This window comes from Delphinapterus leucas, chromosome 17, assembly GCF_059928025.1.
Source record: "Delphinapterus leucas isolate spDelLeu-1000000601 "Yukka" chromosome 17, BTC_Dleu_Yukka2, whole genome shotgun sequence".
NCBI lineage: Eukaryota > Metazoa > Chordata > Mammalia > Artiodactyla > Monodontidae > Delphinapterus > Delphinapterus leucas.
In genome coordinates this window covers 48447047-48468328 of record NC_143145.1, presented here as the reverse complement: position 1 = coordinate 48468328, position 21282 = coordinate 48447047, and the positions used below count along the sequence as shown (strand labels likewise).

The 21282-nt window shown below is 36.7% G+C and overlaps 1 protein-coding gene across 5 annotated transcripts; it reads right to left on the bottom strand.

Annotated features, from left to right (window-relative positions):
• Positions 1–1718: 1718 nt before the first annotated feature.
• LOC149746969 (receptor-interacting serine/threonine-protein kinase 2-like) lies at positions 1719–20754 on the bottom strand. Of its 5 annotated transcripts, none has more exons than XM_089898557.1 (7): positions 20259–20741; positions 18517–18598; positions 15518–15671; positions 12731–12886; positions 4485–4642; positions 3357–3406; positions 1719–2516 (listed from the first exon to the last, which is right to left on the bottom strand). In XM_089898557.1, the coding sequence occupies exons 2-7, from the start codon at positions 18558–18560 to the stop codon at positions 2350–2352; spliced, it is 729 nt and encodes a 242-aa protein (XP_089754683.1). In that variant the 5' UTR covers positions 18561–18598; positions 20259–20741; the 3' UTR covers positions 1719–2349. The 5 variants fall into 5 exon arrangements, with proteins under 5 accessions (XP_089754683.1, XP_089754685.1, XP_089754686.1 ...); XM_089898559.1 differs by having other exon boundaries at positions 18517–18600; positions 20361–20741; XM_089898560.1 differs by lacking the exon at positions 12731–12886 and having other exon boundaries at positions 20259–20754.
• Positions 20755–21282: the final 528 nt, after the last annotated feature.

Genomic DNA, 21282 nt, shown 5'->3' with positions numbered 1-21282 from the left:
TAAGTTCAGAATCTATTAAGAAAAGCCACACAATAATGATAGATGATGATCAAAACATCACCTTTATTACTGATAAAGCTAATTGGAATATGTCCCTTTTTAGATCTGTAGCATATGGGCTTAGTAACACTTTGTCCCTTCAGTTGACAGTTTTACTCACTCAGCTACAGGCCTCACCTGCTTCCATATGGGGAAGCACAAAATGTGTGCATCCTTTAGACAAGCTTACTTCTAAAAGGAGGAGAAAACTGAGAAGGGACTAGATAAGTACGCTTGCTTTTTCTCTAAAACTAACAAATGAGGAGGAGGAGTGCTGAGGGGCAGATAGGACTAGAAATGTTCCTCCCATGCTTTCCTTCTTAGGGATTGAAATGGAATTTCATCTTCACTTTGGAAACATGAAGTATGGGACTTACGCATCTCCTACAGTAGTACAAGATGATCATCTAAGTCTGTAATTCGCAAACTTTTGGGTCTCAGAACTCTTCAAAATTATTAAGAGCTTTTGTATATGTTGGTCATATCTATTGATATTTACTACATTAGATTAAAACAGAAAATTTTAACACATCAGAGTATATGAAAACACATTCCATTATCCATTGGAGCAATGATACCATCATACTTAATTTAGTCTCTGGAAAGATCTTTCCAGAGGATGAGAGTAAAAAGGGAAAATAATACCTTAATATTTATTATTTTGAAAAGTTTTGATTTTGTGAACCACTTATAAAAGTCTCAGGAACCAACCCCACCTCCAGAGGTCCCTGCACCACAACTTAAGAACAGGTGATATATGAGAATGGAATAGTAGATGTATTTGAGAAACATAACAGAATTGCTAAGTAGAGTTTAGTGCCTAGTTTTAGCCATTAATTTAAAGAGAAACCAATGAATTCCATTTCTGGCCAAGATGAAGAAACAAGGACCAATTCACCCTCCTGCCTTAAACAACCATTAGCCAGACAAAATGCATGAAACAGTGGTTTTCAAGACACTAGATATCAGGCAACAAAGGACAGTGATCTCTAAGTGATAGGAAACAACTGAGGTCAGCCTTATGACAGCCTGACTACCCAAGCTTACTGCCTTGGGAGAGTTTCCAGCTATACTACAGGGTAGGGAAGTAAGGCGGGGCCCAGAGGAAGCTCAGAGTTGAAGAGACGGGGCTGGGAGTTAGGGTAGACGGAGGCAGATAGAGTTTATAGGACAGAGCACCAAAGAGGAGAAGTACACAGACAGAGAACTCCAGAGATCCGCAGAGCGCTCCTCTCAAATATTCAGCAGCACTGATCAATGCAGGATGTAGAAGGAAGTAAGCCAAAAGCCATTGTTCTGCAATGAACAATAGGGAAAAACCAGGAAGTTTGTAGAGAAGTACTGCCTAATGGCATGATCTTCAGAAGAGCTAGAGTCTTTAGGGAATGGAGAAGAAATTATAGTTTGGAAGTGGCACTGGGGACAAAGGAGGTATGTATTGGGATGGCCAAAAAGTTCGTACAGGTTTTTGTAAGATCTTGTAGAAGAAGCCAAACAAACTTTTTGGCCAAGCCAATACATACATACATATATATACATATACACACACACACACACACACACACACACACACACACACACCCTATTACATGGTTCTGGGAGATAAGAGATAAGATGTTAATCCATTATTATAGCAACTTTTGATTTTTTTAAAATACAATGCTGATGAGCACTAGACATAAGTTTTGAATGGAAAATATATTTGGTTTTTTTTTTTAGTTGGAAAGAAGATTCCCAGTCTACAGCTTGTCTTTTCATTTTCTATAGCATCTTCTGAAGTGTAAAATTTTTCAATTTTTTTGAAGTTCAATTATCAAAGAATTTTTTTAATAGGTCTTGTTTCTGATGTCATATATAAGAGCTCTTTGCTTAACCCAAGATCATGAAGATTTTCTTCTATGTTTACATTTAGGTGATGATTCATTCTACTTCTGAAATAAACCTTAATTCTATCTGATTTTTCGATCTCCAGGATTGGTCTGGAAATTCTACTCTTGCCCTTCTCCAATCAAGTTTATACATAGCAGTGAGTGATATCTCCTAAACTTAAATTTAATCATGTTATTTCCCTGAAAAACTCACTTTAATGGCTTTCCATTGTACTTGGAATAAATTTCTAACCTTTTTATGATGATAGTCAACAGCCTCCCCTTACCACTTCAATCTCATCTCATAAAATAAAAACAACTTTGAATTAGAAGAAAAAAACCTTTGAGCTTGTCAGCTAACTTTCGTAGTTGTTCAAGAATATTTTATTTACAGCGTATTTGTTATTTTTGTAATTCAAAAGGCCCAGATTAAAACTGTACACTAACTTAAGAAAGACGGTCTTTCATCTGGATTTTGTGCCCATCCACTTTCTATGAGAGAGATCATAAGTGCTCGATGAGGTATATCAAATGGCAAACTTTCTTCAGTAGTGTCAGGTCGATGTCCTTGTGACACACTATACATAATCTGCAAAGGATTGGTGACTTCTGTCAAAACAAATATATTTCATTCATTAGAAATATATTATGATTTAATATATTAAATACATTCTAAAGCCAACCAAATGAACATGAGGGAATCTTAAAATCTTAGGAATAATTCATTACTTCCCTTTCTGTCAAAGGAATATTTAGATCCCAGCTATTGTCAGACTTGCTGCCTCTCGTGGGAGGAGTTTATATCTTCACCTCTTTAATTCTGGGCTTGGCCATGTGATTTGATTTGGCCAATGGAGTATGAAGAGAGCAGAGTAAAACAGAGCTCAGCAGAGCTGAGCAGAACCTAGCAGAGCCAAGAAGGGCCACAGCAACTAATAACCCAATGTGAATGAAAAATAAATGTTTAGTTTGTAAACTACTGAGATTCTGAGGTTGTTACACAGCAAACTGACCTAAATGAACCTCAAAATAAAGAAAGAGACAATATTATCAGAAAATTTTTAAAATATTCTTCAGTATTTGCTGGTCTTTAGAAGAAGCACTAGTTAAATTTTCATACAAACGATTTTATAGCTGGAATGAATCTTAGGAATAAGAATTCAAAATTCTTATTTTGCAGATAAAAAAAATGAGGACTTAAGAGATTTAGTGGCTTATAATAGAGTTAATTACTATCAGAACAAGAAGAATCTACACATTTTTCTGATCCTTAATCCAGTACTTTCCAACATACAGTGGATTCACAATGACAAATTGTTGTTTTTCTAGTGTGTTTTCCACAAAATGACTGTTAGGCAGATTTAAAATAAGTGATCTTTATTCAGATAGTTCTGAGTATGACTTACCAATATGATGTCACCTAGAATAAGGAAGTCAAAGTACACTTACCTTCAAAAGGCTGTTTTCTAGATAAGACTTCCCATGTGATAACTGCATAGCTGTTTAAGATAAAAATATACATATAGTACTTTATAAACTATTCATAATAAACTAAAATGGTACTGATTTTAAAAGCTGACTGTGAGATACCATTTTTTAAAGTAATAATGTAGTGAAATGCTGCTTAAAGAATCACTGTATAGAACCAAGATGATGAATATTCATATACAGTTTTGTTTTGAAAGGGAATTAATTCAATTTGAAAAATTAGGAAATTACTGTAATAAGAACTTGAAGTTATAGGCAAGGATAACTTGTGGATGATTCTTTCACACCTAGATAAGCTATGCCCTTTAACTACATGATTCCATTATTCACACAAAATAAAGAGCAATAAAAAAGGCTGTCTCATGTAGCCCTATTCTATTGACTCTTTTTCTGGTGTAAGTACTGTCTCTTTTGGTAGTGTTAAATGTTAATTGCACTGTTTCCCTCCCCCTATCAAGGTCACATATGATAAAAACCCTTGAATATTATAAATTGATAGGACAACAAGATATGCTTTAATAATTTTTAAGGATGTAAAAGTAGCTTAAGGCGAGGCATCAGGACTTCCCTGGTGGCGCAGTGGTTAATACTCCATGCTCCCAATGCAGAGGGTCCGAGTTTGATCCCTGGTCAGAGAACCAGATCCCACATGCATTCTGCAACTAAGGAACCTGCATGCTGCAACCCAGGAGCCCATGCGCCGCAACCAAGGAGCCCACCGCCGCAACCAAATAAATAATAAATATTAAAAAGAAAAAAAAAAGCAAGGCATCTTTATTTTCATATTTTTAATTTTTAATTTTTTTTTTTTGGTTGCACCACACAGCTGTGGGATCTCAGTTCCCTGACCAGGGACTGAACCTAGGCCACGGCAGTGAAAACCGGGATCCTAACCACTAGACCACCAGGGAACTCCCAAAGCAAGGCATCTTTAATATGAAAAACATTAACCACTGTCTCTAATTTATTTTCACCACACTTATGAGAGAAGCATAAAAATCACACTTTTAAAATGTAGCTTCAAAATTCGGATTGATTAATCTTGTTTTTTAGACAAGGTTAACTCTGAGCAAAAGTAACATGCTGTACCTGTATATATCATGCTTGATAGTAGCCCTTGATTTTTGTCCAGGTTCATAGTTTTCAGGTGGCATATAGATAATTGTCCCTCCTTCTGGTGCATATTTACTACTTCGTGATTGTGAGAGGGACATCATGCGCCATTTTGATAAGCCAAGATCTGCAATCTGGAAGGGAAAAGAGTAGTTGAATTTTGAAATTTTCTCTTTAAAAAAATTCAAGGGCTTCCCTGGTGGCGCAGTGGTTGAGGGCCCGCCTGCCGATGCAGGGGACATGGGTTCGTGCCCTGGTCCGGGAAGATCCCACATGCCGCGGACCGGTTGGGCCCGTGAGCCATGGCCGTTGAACCTGCGCGTCCGGAGCCTGTACTCCGCAACGGGAGAGGCCACAACAGTGAGAGGCCCGCGTACCGCAAAAAAAAAAAACAAAAACAACAACAAAAAAATTCAAGAATTGTTTTTCTTTATATTTATTATATTTAGACATGAGACCAGAGTAAATGCTATATATATTAATATTTTATTTCTATAATAGTCTATTAGTTTCTTAACAAATTGGATTCCATAGTGCTGAACCCAACAACTCTAAAAGCAATATAAACTGACTTGAAGTTCAGCATAATATTACAAATTTTAAAAGAGACTAAGTTTTGAAAACTTAAACAGGAGTATTTCTGCCTTTTATTCTGAATGAGTATATACACTTCACTTTTTGTGACAAGTAGCTTTATATCATGTGCTTTCAAAATTTACCTATACCTCACAAAACTGCTAAACTATTCATATCTAATACGATTGTCACTGGGTATTGTTTACAACTCAGGTTTATATGTTCTTATTTATAATGTGCTAAAAATAGTATCCTTAAATTTTGAAATAAGTAAAATTCCAATATAGTATAACTCATTATTATGATTTATGCCTCCCACTAAAAGAATATCTGTTGACAATAGTATAGTTAGCATATAAAACATATTTATGTCCATGACAAGGAGTGCCTAAAGCATTATCAGTGACAAACATTCTGTACTTTTGATATGTCCTTTACAGTTTTACTTCACTTGTAAATTTTGTGCAGATACTATCAATACACAATATCTTATAACTAAGTATCTAAAACGTTCCAATGTTTTTTTTTAAAAGGGAGACAAAAATGTAAGAACAGAAACAATATTTAGTGAACAAAAGAGTATAGGAAAACTCTGAAGACATTTAATTTAAATCACTTAGACCTTCACACGGCACAATTTAGGAGCCAACAGAGTGGAATGAGCTCTATCCAGTACACCATCTGTGGTTCAATCATTTAACTCTTAAAATGTTCACTAGCTTTAAGAGAAGAAATAATTTATTTAGTGTTTAGATGAATTTGAGATTAAAAAAATTATGGCCCCACTCCAAAAAGGGAGGGGGTAGCCTATATGAATCTTTCATACATTATCATAATCAAAGGGTAAGTCTAAGAAAAAAAATTAGAAAAGACCAAGAGGAAACATGGTGCCACTACATGAAGATAAGCTGGATTGATTTCTAAAGGCACTATAATATGTGTTCTGGAACATGGGTTCTAGAGCCTTGATTACTTAGATTTACATTCCATTTCTACCCCTTAATTAGCTGTGCAACCTTGGACAAGTTTTCTAATTTCTCTGTGCCTCAGACTACCCATCTTTAAACTGGGGATAATAACATAACACAGGGTTGTACTGAGGATGTTAAACTAGTTATTCTAAGTGAAGCACTCAGAACAGTATCTGACACATAGTAAATGACCCCTGTGTGTTAGTATTATTAATGTTTTGTACATGGGAATAAGCCTCTAAAGATTGCTCTTATTCATACAATACTAATAAGCACAGTACATAGTTTCAGGGCCTTTAATACACTTTGAGGTGGTATTAAGACTCTGGGGAACCGTATATCCTACTTACTTCTACTTGCCACTACAAACTCTTATTCCTCCTACTCATTCTCTAAAAGCAAAAACAGTCCTCCAGCTGCACATCTGCTAGGATAATAGGCATTACTATGAGAAGCAAAGTTTATTTCTGTGCCACAGTGAGAAATGTTAAAAAAAAAACAACAACTGGGATGTGGTCCATCTTATACCTGACCCACAAATTGCAAACTACTGGGCTAAATACTGGTTTGAATACAGTGCTGGAGAAAATGTATTCTGAGCTTGCTTCCTTATGTGCTCCTTTTACTTCACCTAAGGTCTTCATCTATGTTTTTAAATCTCACGTAGAAAACTTAATCAGAATTCCCTTTATCAGCTAATTTAGTTTGGTTTTCACATGGAACCATATTTGTCCCCCTTCTCTATTACAAACACCATATACCAAAGACACGATTCATTAAATCTGGATCTTCCAGAGAAGAAAAAAAAGTGAAGAATATGATGAGAGGAATACAAGTTCCATGATTTCTTGAGGGTCCTGGTATCATTCAGCAATGAAGACAGAGAATAGGAACTTTTCTATTCTATACAAGATCTTAACATGCATTTCAAAGGCAAAGGTTCTTTTTAGCTAAAAAAGATGATAAAAGCAACAAGAATTTACTGTATTAGCACAGGAAACTATATTTAGTATCTCAAAATAACCTATAAAGGAAAATAATCTGAAAAATATATAAAACTGAATCACTTTGCTGTACACCTGAAACTAACATAATATTGTAAATCAACTATACTTCAATTTAAAAAAAGATTTAAAAACTAGAGGAAATTAAAACACACTATTCATAAAAATCATCCATAATCTTATTACCCTACCAGAATAGCTATTTTCATTTATATAATACTATCCATGTCTGTAAATTTATAAAGTTATCAGTAAGAAGCTATGAGGAATAACTTTAAGTATTCTTAGAAGTTCCACACATGATGGACAGAATAGTTGAGAAATCAAACATGGTACATATAAACATTTATTTCAAATAAGCCTACCACAGGTTCATTTGTATTTAAGGTGCACTAATTGATACTGACCAGCAGATAAACAAATTGAATGTATTCTTTTTAAAGTAGAAAAGTCCTGGTTGATCTTAATTGGTAGTACATGTTTTTCTTTTAGATACTATGTCCCTGGTTAGCATTCCAGTATAAAAATTTACTTCAAAAAACTGTAGTAAGGTGTGTTTCCATTTAATTTCATTAAGTATTTTAAAAGATTTTTTGCACTTCATTTAAAGGCCCTTCCAAGAAGATAGGTAGATCAGGTAACTGTTACTTTTTTCATGAGTCACTGATAAACTTTGACTTTTAAGGGACATTTATAAAATAAAAAGTAGAGACACACAGGATGCATATAAAAGAGTGTCATAATTTATAAGAATAGTATTAGAAAGGTCACAGTTTTGTATGTGCTAAAGCTAATAAAAGTTAAAAAAAAACACACAAAGCCAAACTATTTTATATTCTATTTATTTCAAAGAAAGACCATGGGTACCCTACTGATCAATGAAAAAGAGAAAGTAGGGATCATCATCACCTATTACTTTGCTTCTGTTTTCTGTATCAAGAATAGTTTCTGGACTGAGATGAAGAAAATAAAGTCCAAGGAGGTTGAAAAGTTTATAAAGTACAAATCTCAGGTCATTTTACATATATTTCAGGTTTAGTTAGAATACTCGCAAATACCTCCATGGTGATGGAGAGGTATTACAGGATACGAGAAAAGCAAATGTCATTCTGATTTTTAAAAAGGGAAAATAATATTGATTTTGCAAATCTATATATTGGCAGAGACTATCCTTAATCCCAGGTCTAAAAATTTAATGAAAGGGTTACTTTATGAATAATTGATAAAAGAGCCAGAAAGAACTAATGAAAAATTATATTAGCCCAGTGATCAATTTCAGACCTCATGCGACATATCCCAAGTACTTGGGATGTCTAGCACAACACTGTTGCTCCACAAATACTTAATAAAGGAATGACAGACTTCATTTCCTTTTTTGTCAGTAGTACTACTGTCAAAGAGTAAACGTTAAAACAGTTTGTATATTATAAAACAGTCTGAGGTACTTTAATAATATCCTTGACTATTAAATTATCAGGCCTATTGGGTATATATAGAAGATCTGGAATTCATTCATTTGTTCATTCAACAACTACTTATTGAATGCTTCTATACGGCATATGCTAAGCAGGTGGCAGTGAATAAAACAGACTACATTTTAGTCTTTGTGAAGCTTATTATATTATAATTGGGGAAGATGGTCAATAAACATATTAATAAAAAATGTTTTGTAAGATGGTGAAAAATACTATGGAGAAGCATTAATCAAGGTATGAGGATACAGAGGAACTAGGCAGGTTGTCAGGGAAAGCCACTCTGATAATGAGGAAGAAAAGGAAAGGGAGTAAGTCATGAGTATGTAACAAGGAAGAATAAATCTGACTCCATATTGGATCTGTTTCTTTTGCTTTAACCTTCGTATTCTATTGCTTTTGCTACAAGTTAAGAATGTTGCCTATAGCCTGAAATATACAAGACAGCCCATTCTCAAGGCTCTGACCTTTAAGGGTATAACACTTTTCTATTCACACAGAGATAAAAAGTTACAGAACAGACAATTACATTTGTCTTGTTGGAGGTTTACAGGAACATCAAGATCTGACCTACATGGACTGCTGCAAGAACAAAGGATTCCAAGAAATTTGCAACAACCAACCACACCCTATCTCCTTTTAGTCTGAATTCTAGCTGGGGTAAGGTGGTTCTTTGGGACACGAGTCCACCATCTTCTTGGTCTACTGGCTTTCTGAATAAAGTTGCTATTCCTTGCCCCAACACCTCGTCTGTTGATTTACTGGCCCTGTCCTGCAGTGAGCAGTATGAACTTGGACTTGGTAACAAGGACACCTGGGAAAGCAGTCAAGCAAGGACTTTTGTAATATTCTAATGGAAAAAAATGGAGAAATATGGGCTGTATAACAGCTCTTTTAGGAGTATTCCAAACAAAATGAATGCTTATTCTCCAAAAGCCCTAATTAATAAAAGGATTGATATTGACCTGAAAGGAGGTTTTCAGACCATGTTGTGTAGCTCTGATTTGAGCTCTGTACTGCTTAAGAGTTAACCATGACTTGAAGACACAAAAAAGCAGCTAATTAAATTTGAAGATGACACAAAGCTGGAGGACAAAGTTAAAAATCCTTGGACTACAGAAAAAACATTCAAAAAGGTCTTAAGAGCTGAAGTTATCACCCAAATCTAACAAGATAAACTTTGATGATGTCCAGAAAATATTCTGTAAAGTACATGACAAGGAGACATGACTTAAGTAACAATACATTAAAAAAAAAAAAGAAAGAAAACCTCTCAGTGTTTTTTGTTGACACTGAGCCCAATTTGAATGTTGTTATAGGACTGCCCCCCAAAAGATGAATTAGTAAGGAACTATGAATACGAAGTAAAGTATTTAAGGACGATTCTACATTTATCACACCACATCAAGGGTGTAACTGAGCAGGACCCTATGAGGCCTTCCTGGGACAGACCTCCCCCCACATATCTACTGCTTTAGCTCCTCTCTAAAGTACCTAGATAATAGTATCTGATGCATATTTCCTGAGTTTTTCAGATGCTAAAACCACCAACAAATGGAAGAAATTAACTACTTGATGATCATGGGCATGTAATCCCCAGACCTTCTAGCACCTAAGGATTGACCACCATCAACCAATTAGAGAATCTGTGCAAGAGCTGACCACATACCCAAGGTGTGCCCCTTCCTCACCTTGCCTTTAAAAATGCTTTGCTGAAACCCTTTGGGTAGTTAGGGTTTTTTCAGCATGAGCTACCTCTTCTCCTTGCTTGGCCCTGCAATAAACCTTTCTCTGCTCCAAACTCTGACATTTTGCTTTGTTTGACCTCACTAATGTGTTGGCCACACAAACTTGTGTTAGGTAATATGGGTATTTTGATTAGTTTTGAGGATCAAAATTTAAGAGAGATTTAAACACAGATGCATCTAGATAGCACCTGGGATTAAAACCTATGTAATAAGGAAATTGGCTGAATAAACTAAAGATGTGTATAAGGGAAAAGTGTATGTGAGAAGTAAGGGGATTAGAGCTAACTTCAAATCTCAGAAGGACTGTCAGGTGGAAATAAAATTGGACTTTGAACTCACTTTATCACTAGGACCGATGAGTGGAAGCAACAGAGAAGGAGTTTTGACTGATCGTATAAAAAAATGTCACAGTCATTCAGTTACGGATCTTAAACACTCTCTTGTCACAGGGTAACTGCCTTGGGAGATGAGGGATTGTTGTAGTGAGGATTCAGAGGACCAGCTGATTAGGGGACTAGAATAAGTCACTTCTACCTGTATGGTTCTATAACTGATGTAATAGATTTGTCTCTTTTTTTTAAGTAGTATTGAGGCAGCAGCTTGCTTCTCTCTTCCTTTTCCTTCCATTTTATTCTAGGCAGAGGGAGTGCCTTCAATAAAGGTTTATTTTTTCACTTAACTTTTCTCACACTTTTTATATTTATTTTTCTATTGTTCCAACTTCCTTATTACTTATTTGAACATTTTTGGATACTTATAATAATCTTCAATTACGTATATTATTTGAAGTGTAGCAAAATACTATGTAAAAATAAAGTGAGTTACATTTAGTATTAATTTCTCAGCAACTACTTTTTATTTGCTGTCATCAGTTACATATAGGGTAACTGAAATCACTACTCCTCTGGTGCCTTTAGGTATCTAAATCTTATGCTTTATGCAAAAAATTAATTCAAAACAGATCACAGATTTAAATGTAAAACATAAATCTATGGAACTTTTAGAAGATAACATAGAAGTAAATCTGCAATACCTGTGGCTTCGTGAAAAGTGCTTAGACACGACAGCAAAAGCATGATCATAAAAGAAATAAATTACAACTTTTGCTCTGTGAAAGACCCTGTTAAAAGGATGAAAAGAACAAACTTTGGATTGGCAAAAAATTTTTGCAAACTACATATCTGATTAAGGACTTATATCTAAAAAATATACAGAACTCTTAAAACCCAATAGTATAAAAGCAAAGAATCCAAGTAGAAAATGGTCTTAAGATATGAAGACATGTTTCACTGAAAAGGATATAGAGATGGCAAATAAATAAATAACAATATTCAACATTATAGGAAAATGAAAATTAAGACCATGGTGCTATATCACTATACATCTATTAGAATGCTAGAATAAAAAACTATGATAATACCAAATGCTGGTGAGGGTGCAGAAAAGCTGGGTCTTTCATACATTGCTGGTGGAATATACAACAGTACAGCCACTGTGGAAAGTAGCTAGGTAGTTTCTTAAAAAGCTAAACATATGCTTACCATATGACCAAGCAGTTACACTCTTGGGCATTCATCCAGGAGGAATGAAAACTTATGTTTGTTCAAAAAGTTGCACAGGACTGTTCCTAGGAGCTTTATTGTAATTGCCAAAGACTAAAAATAACCAAAGTATCTCTCAATAGCTGAATGGTTAAACAACTTTTGTACACCCATACCACGGAATACTATTCACCAATGAAAAAGAAACCAACTGTTGACACAAACAACAACTTAAATGGATCTCAAAGGCATTACGCTAAGTGAACAAAGCAGTCTCACAATATCACACACTGTATGATTCCATTCATATAGTATTCTCGAAATGACAAAATTATAGCGATGGAAGACAGGTTAGTGGTTGACAGTAGTTAGGTATGATGGAGGGGAGAAGGTATGACTATAAAGGGGTAGCGTAAGTGATATCTTTCTTGTGATAGAGTAGTGCTATATCTTGATTGCTGTGGTGGTTACACAAATTTACACATGATAAAGTGATACAGAACTATATACATGCATTGTACCAATGCCAAATTCCTGGTCTTGAAATAGTACTATAATTATATGTGATGTAACCACTGGCAGAAACTGGGTGAAGGGTACATGGGACTCCTTTGTATTATCTTTGCAACCATCTATGAATCTATAATAATTTCAAAATAAAAAGTTAACAAAGGTATAATCGACAATTTAAATTAAGAACAGAATGACTGTATTTTGAACCATAATTTTACCAATGTCTGTAGTCTAGGAATAACTAACTCACTGCAGCAGGAAGAAGTGGCACTGAATTAGGGGCTATGGAAAAGGCAGAGATATTAAATTGGTAAGATAGAAGAAATAACTAAAAAGTCTTTAAAACTATTAAACACAAGGATGCAGATAAGCTTTTTTTTTAAAAAAAAGTAACTACCTTAACGTGAAATTCATTATCCAATAAGATATTCTGAGTCTTCAGGTCATGATGAAGTAGAGGAGGATTCATATTGTGCAGGTAATTTACACCTAGTGCAATTTCATGCAGAATACGAAATCTTAATGGCCAAGGAACATCAGGATATTCATTTTTCTTCATATATATGGAAAGAAACAAAACTAAAATTAGTGGCCAAATTTATTTCCACTTAGAAAATGAAATATTCCATGAGGAAATATAGTATTAAACTAAATATCTGGTATAACTAAATTCAGGGCAAAAAATACTCATTTTGTTATATTATCAATTTGACGTTATTTAACATCCTTGTATCTTACTTTCCTCAATTTTTAGAGAAAATAATGACTTTACAGTACTGATATTTCCTTTTAGTTTATACTGGTAATGCAACTACATGGTATGGGGTCTTTCTTCAGTTGAGACAGTTTTAAATTAGTTTTTATCTGTATAATACCCAGACATAGATTTATACTCATACCCATCTTCCCATTCTATGGCTTCTTATCAAATAACTTGTGCCCATGAATGTGTACACACACACACACACACAATTTGTTTCTATTCAAAATTTATATTTTAAATTTCCTATTAATATAAAACCATACTTGATTACGATGATAACCACTGCATCAATTAAAATTATGACCATAATATATTTACTTACTAAGCATTAATACTTCATATTTTTAAATCATATATTTACTTGCATTTCAGCTTGAAAAATTAGCATTTGGGAGTTTTGCTTTTGTGAAGGAGACAAAAATCATCTTCATTTCTAAGTATATATAACATAGAAACATTAAAAATATAATGTTTTCTATTTCCTGGTACTTACAAGTGACAGTCATCTGAACTTTCTTAAATGTTTTCTGAACATAAAAGTTAATACAGCTTCCCAGGAGAATGAACATACTCAGAAAAATTAGATAATTTGGGAAAATCCAACAATGAATCATCAGGGACCATGCCACTGGGTACATTTTACTAAATAATATGAAAAAGTATGCTTCCACTGAGCTCAAAACTGTTCTTAAGAATTTTTTTTCTGCAAATGGGTCAGCTTATAGTTCATTGATTAACTAACTTGGCAGGGGAGTGGCTCAAAATACTTGTCTTTACATAGTATTTTGATTTTTTTCAACAATCTTTTGTGAGGTTGGGGGAACGTGCTTCAAGATAAATCCTGACCTAATAATACAGGACACCAAAAGAAACACAAAACACAAATGTTCAACATTACTTCCTCTTGTATACACAGATTCCCATCCCCTTGAGTAACTGGATCTTTTAATCTTTAAAAAGGTAACTTTTTCTGAAAATTATATAGTTTAAAGAAGTAACAAGGCCTCTCTGCAGTACAGTGCTATATGGAAGCTTTTGATCATGGAGAGGAAGGTAGATGAGTGCTCACTATGTATTTTATGATTCCTTCCAGGAGTCAGCAATCCCCCTGTAGGAGGCTCTAGAATTTCTAATGGGCTCCAAATTTGGGTACCAGAGCATCTACTGTGGTGCTGGGGTATGGGAAGACAACATTAGAATTTATGCTTATACTCATGTAACAAAAGGAAACTGTGTTTAATTAGTATTTGTATCTTACTTGTTCTGTTGGTTACACAAATCTTATGCACTGACACTAGTTACTTTACTCTGCCCTTGTTTCAGATGGTCCTGTCACAAACAGAATGTGTTGTATCCTGAAATAAAGAGGAAGTCACTCCATGAGTGGTGACAGTGGCACCCATTCTCTCTTGTTTGCTTATAGAACACTGTGATGTATCAGAATTTAGGAGTGTTCAGTGACTAGATTTGACAGATTATGTTACTACTCAGTTTTAACTAAAGCACCCCTCACAAAAGAGACCGAGTTCTTGAAAAATATTTCTTGACAGAAACTGCAGGCTAGAGATAATCTTAGTAATATGAGATCAAGCAAACAACAATAGATGGATACACATATTTTGAGAATGAGGACACCCCCCACAACCGGGCCATATTTGTTTACTGATGGGATTCACAATTAAAGCCAGATAACTGATACCTTGGGAAAAAGGTACATGGCTCATGCCATTGTCTATTATTGGAAAAGCTCATGTATTTGATACTCAGATTTATTTGGTCTATTAATTCAGAACTTTATGAACTGGTATTATTAACATTTAATTTGAACCCTACATTGTCTTTAACATAAAATGAAATCTGGCTTAAACTAACAATAAATTGTATGGTGTGCAGAGTTTATCTTTTCTCTCTCCTGTTCCTCTCTTACATATATATACATGTGGATATTAGAATTCAGTGTAAACCTCAGGAACAGTAACCTAAGCAAAATAATCTAGGTCACTTAGAATGCAGGGTCTGACTCCACAGTAGTTTTCTTTTTCTTTTTTTTTTTTTTTTTTTTTTGCGGTACCCGGGCCTTTCACTGTTGCGGCCTCTCCCGTTGCGGAGCACAGGCTCCGGACACGCAGGCTCAGCGGCCATGGCTCACGGGCCCAGCCGCTCCACGGCATGTGGGATCCTCCCGGACCGGGGCACGAACCCATGTCCCCTGCATCCGCAGGCGGACTCTCAACCACTGCGCCACCAGGGAAGCCCCACAGTATTTTTAACAACACAAAAGAAGCCATAAATGGTGAAGTTTTTCATTATTCTTATTTTGATTCATCTATATATCCCCAAATAATCTGATCATTTGTAAAACGAAAGTACTATATAGGTTGAATAACAGAATTATAACGACTGAAAATGTATAATATTTACCCTATGTAGGAGTTCATTTAATGACCCATTTGGCATGTATTCAGTAACTATTCCCAAAAATTCAGGCTCATTGCAAATTCCCAAAATTGGAAGAATGTAACTAAATCTAGCTTTGTGTAAAATTTCAGCTTCTCTTAAGACATCATTTCTTTCACTAAAGAAAGAAAATGTATAATTATTTCAAAGTAAGGAAAAATACACAATTATCAAGCCCATAAATATTAATTAATCCTGGATTTTTTCATTCATTAGCTTTTGACCTCATGTAAATTATGCAGCTTCTCTAGTTTCTTCGTGTTTAAAGTTGGGATAATATCTACCCTATATATTCCATAGGTCTGTTTAGAGACCAAAATACCTGTATAAGCCACTGACAGAAAAAAGTGCTACATACAGATTATTATTGTACTCTTCTCAGGAAAGGGAAAGAATACCATGTTTAAGTTTATAAAGTCTATATTAGAATGATAGGTGCTTGAACTAATTACATTAAGTTTATGTTGTATTAAAATGATCAAATTTGATTAGACTATTATATTAAATTTTATGGTTGCATACCACGTAAAAATTTTCTAAATATCCTGAATATTAAAACACTTAAATGTTGTAGATTTTAATGACTAGATGATAATAGTTGCATAAGGGTCAATAATGCTTAGAAATTATATACTGGAACACAGGAAAAGGACACTGAGAACAGGTAAATGCTTATAATGGATCCCTGGGCTAACTCTGGATCCCAGGTTCATTTGATTTTTCATTCATAAAACAAATAGATATTGAACATTTATTATGAATAAAGAACTGTGCTCAGCATTATGGAGACTAGTAAGTTTAAGAAAACCAAAAAACAAAACACATAGTCTGTGACCTCAAACTGTCCAGAAATCTTTTTAAGAAAAATAAGTACTCACTGTGGTCTTGATTTACACTTCTCCAATGATTAGTGATGTTGAGCACCTTTTCATATACCTATTGGTCATTTGTATGTCTTTGGATGTGTTAATTATATTGATATTGGTAATTATTCCATGATGATGTATATGTATAGCAAATAATCATGTTTTGCACTTTAAATATATATGATTATATTTGTCAATTATTCCTCAATAAAGTTAAAAAACAACAAAAGCAAATAAAAAAAGAAAACCAAATACTTAAAATATAAGGCAGAATATGATAAGCGCCATCAAAAACAAGTAAATAAGCAAGCAAATAAATAAATAAATATAGGGAGCTCAGAGAACTAGTAAATCTGGGCTAAGGGAGTTGCTACAGCCTTCAGAGAGAGATGTCAACAGTACTTTAAGGATGGATAGAATTTCAACCACTGGAAAAAGGGCATCCAAGATATGTGGTCCCTCTCCAAGATGGAAGAGATTTTGCCTTTCTTTTTCATCTGTGTATCCCCAGGATCTGGAACAGTACCTGGCACACAGAATTTGTCTAATAGATGTGTATCAAATGAACTCAAGGAAGATAAAGTAAAGGCTATATCTGGAAAATGACAAATTGTTTAATATGAATCAGGATGTGTAACAGCGTGTGTAAAGGGAGTGAAGGTGAATAGGGTAGGGTAGGGCCTCATCTCAGAGCCTGAAAGCCAGGTGAGAGCATTTACACTTTATTTGGTAGTCACTGAGTTGTGACTACAGGTTATTGAGCACAGGAGTGACAGGAGTGGAACAAACTTTTAGGATGATTAACTTGGCAGCAAGGTGTAGGATCAGCAGAAGGAGGTAGAGTTTGAAAGCCAGGTATTAGAAGATTATAATACTAGTTAAGATGTGAAGCAATGAGAGTCTGAAACTATAAAGGTTGCAGTGTAAATAGAAAGAAAAACACTAGCTGAATAGAATACCCAGGCTCTGGTGGCTGACTGATTGACCCTGATTGACTAAGGGAGGTATATACATATATATGTGTGTGTATGTATGTGTATGTATGCGTGTGTGTACGTATGTGTGTGTGTACATATATATGAAGGGAACTGGATTTGTCACCACTTTTTTCCATGGATGATTTGGTATTGGTAGCAGCAGTAATAGAAAGAGAACTGTCTCTAGGAGAAGCTTATTAGGTAAACAATGATGATTAGCTGGTGCTTAAACCACCCAAGCTCTTGATGAATGGCTGCTGAAATAAGAAAAGCAACAGACAATCCAGACCAGACTACGAAGCCTCCTTTAAAAACAAACAATAAGCAAAATAAAGCAAAAAAATCTTAGTCATCTAAGTTTTGAATAGGTAATATACTTACATGTTTCAAAATTCAAGAATTACAAGAATGCATAAAGAGTTTCTCTTCTTCTCCCTGCTCTTCAGCCACTTAATATCCCAACTGTGAGGCAACCAATTATACCAGTTTGTGAGACCTGCTTTAATTAAATTTATATTTCCTAAGCTGAAACAGGTCTGTATTTGCCTCATGAAATGTAGGTCAACAAGACAGTTATTGAGTAGCACCTTTGCCGGGAAGGTTCCTGGATACTCTGAGAAAGAATTATAGAGAGGGCATCCTAGGGGATATCTTAGTGATACTTAATATACTAATTCCCCCTCCCATTAAGAGTATGATGCATTCTTCCTTCTCTTGTGATCCTATTATGTGTTGGCCACTTTACTACAGTTGGTTTCATTATCCCTACTTTATATATGAGAACACTAAGGCTCACATAAATTAATAGTTTCTATTGGTCATACCAACAATAAGTGGCAGATTTGGAGTCAGATTTGAATTGCAATTGTGGGACTCTAAAGCCTTTGTTTTTTCCACTCACTGCTTAATCAGAGAAGGAAAATTCTTGAAGTCAGATTTCAGGAAGAATGAATGGGAAAACAGAGAAAGCCAAAACAGTTTAAAAATAGGTTTTTATATTAAAATATTAAAATGTAAAACAGCTTTTATAGACATATTACCTAAATTACCCATAGCAAATTTCAGTTACAAAACAGTTACACTGTTTACACAAGGTATTTGAACAACCTATCAGACTCACCTATTCATAAGGCGTTGGGAGATTGTTGGGGAAGGTCCTCTCATGGGCAGAAGTCAGGTTACAGAGAATAATTCACCAATCACTAAAATAAGAACATGTTACAGCACAGAAACTTATTTTTCTTTTGTGATCTCAAAGAACAATGCAAACATTATCCACACCAGAGCCCAAGAAGTACATGTATCTGTTATTCCCACTTCATAAGTGAGGACATAAGACACCCTGTGAGTCAACTGCATAGCCCAGTCTTATGCTCAGACTACATAAATACCGCTAATGTTAACATTCTAGGAAACAAGTGGAAGAAAAAATGTGATGCAGTAATGCCAGAGTGTTGCACTGGTCCTTATGGCGTCTTTGACGGCAGAATTAATTTCCTACCCGATTTAGTGAAGAATTTTAGATTATGAAATTGTTAATGAGCACGAGAGGGAACTCCCTTCATTTCTTGGCCCCAAATGGCACAAAACTTAGATAAATTAAAATCTTGAGAAGCAGCATCCAAAATGGGAGGATCAGTCTCCTTTAAAATACCTAAGGAGTCCATCAGTGCTAGATTTCCATGTATTTTAATAGTTGATTCTAAAATACATCTACCCTCTCTAATCAACCACCACCCTTCAAAGTTGACTACATACACATAGTTTCCCAGTATTGCTCCACAGAATTCAAGACCCAGGGTAAATAGACCCTGTATATCACTAAATCAGGATTATGGTACACAAAAAGCGGGAACAATTTCTAGAGGTGTCTCAAACTTACTGTGAGATCTAGCCCATCCAAGCCTGATCGCAAGAGAGCAAGTAAAAGCCACAGGCAGATGAAAGTCAATACCATTAGCAGGGCTGAAGCTGAGGAATTTATCTGCTATTGGATACTGACGGCCTCTGGCTAATCAGGCATCTAGCATGATGTATTTTCACTTTAGATAGAGGGGGAGGAGAGGAGAATGTTGCAATCATGGATGTTAATTCACTAAGAATTGAATGCAGGGCCTAGTTAAATTCCTATTGGAAGGAAAATACACAAGACTAGTGACTAGACTCACTGATTAATATATATGGTTGAAAGGTTTTTCTGGAAACAGGAACTAATCTAGCCTTCCCTTGAAATCTGGACATTGCACTAAACTTGTTCAGGATGGGAGAGACATTCAAAAGTTTTGGTCATTTAACAGCTTTCTGATTTCCGTTTATTGTTAGCAAAGATAATACAAGTTTCCTCTAGAGACAGGCTTCCTTCCCTGTGACGGTAAGAGGAGAAACTAAATTGAGTTTGATATCTAAACTTTCATGCCTACATGTGTAAACCAAAAACAACAAAAAGCCCAAACCAAAACGTCCCAGACTCTACAGCAGTGCTGTTCAATAAAAATATGTGAACCACACATACAATTTGAAATTTTCTAATAGCCACTTAAAAAGAAAAAGTAATAGCCACCTGTGGCTAAGAGCTACCTATTGGGCACTGCAGCCCTAGAATTCGACTTCAAAAAAAAAAAAGGGAAAAACAAAGCAAACAGAACCCAATTTCAATAAAGAGGACGTTTAGAGTTGGGCTGTGATCGCTGATTTTTGGTGTCTGGAGAAAGGAGGCCCAGGAGTAAGAAAAAAAGGAGAGGGCAGTGAAAAGAAGCGTGATTGCTGCATCTCCAGAGAAGCCTGCTCTCCCCACCATGTTAGCCCAAGCGTTGAACGGCTGCCTAGAGGTGACGAGGTGTGCGGCCGATCCCAAGTGCTCACCGTCGCTTGGGCTTCAGAGCCCTCTTGCCGGGGCTTAGAGCCAGTGGCGTGGGGAACGCAGATTTCGGGGCTCCGCGGTGGAGCCGCCAGGGCGCCCTAACTGTCGAGCAGCGGGGTGTGAATGTGCACGTGTTTCACCGCCACCCGAACGCGCCAGTCTGCGTGGCGAGCAGAAGACACGGTGCCGGACGCGCCGCGGCTCAGGTAGCGCAAGTCGGCGAGCTTGTAGTACGGGATGGTGAGCAGGACGCTGCAGATGGCCTCCTCGTTCATGGTAGCGGGTGTCGCGAGCACTCAGGCAGCCGGTCGATTCCGGAAGTGCCCGCCGCTGCCGCGGCTCCACCCCCTGCGCGAGCCGCGTCGGCAGGCCCTACAGCCTGCCGGACATGAGGTCACGAGGCCGTCCATTCTCCGCGCAGCCCACGCCAAGCCGCTGCTTATCCGGAGCCGGAGCGGACTCTTCTCTTTTAGAGACTGGTCAACTCTGCGGCGGCGGGGCGCACAGGGCAGGAGCTTCCTCTCTCCGACCTGGCCCTCCCAGGCGCTGCCTGCCACCCGAGCCCGCCTTTCGGAGCTCCTCCCTCCTCAGACTTCTCAGGCGACGTCAGCGGCGGATGCCAAGGCGGGGATGAGGCCACTGGCCCGCGATCCTCCCAGCAAGGCTCCGGCCTCGGCCTGAGGCCCGAGATCTCTGCCTTGTGGCGCCCAGGCGACGTGTGCCACACCGGCGGGGCTCGGGCGGGGGCTTGGGAGTGGGGAAGTGAGGCAGGGGCGCTCAATTTGTCTTCTCTCCACCCAACCCACTAGGTTGGAAAGGTTTTCTTTTGGGGAAATTTCCTCTTCGCAGCTCCACACCCAGGCAGCGGACCCTCCCACCCGGGAGGAATCTCCCCTGGTCCCCTCGGCGCGTCTTCCGGGAGTCACCAAACACCAGACAGAGGTAGTGGGGTGGGTGTGGCAGCTGCCATTTCCTGACTCCAAGCCTGCGCGGAAAGCCCTTTGAGGACGTGCAGTGGTGACTTAC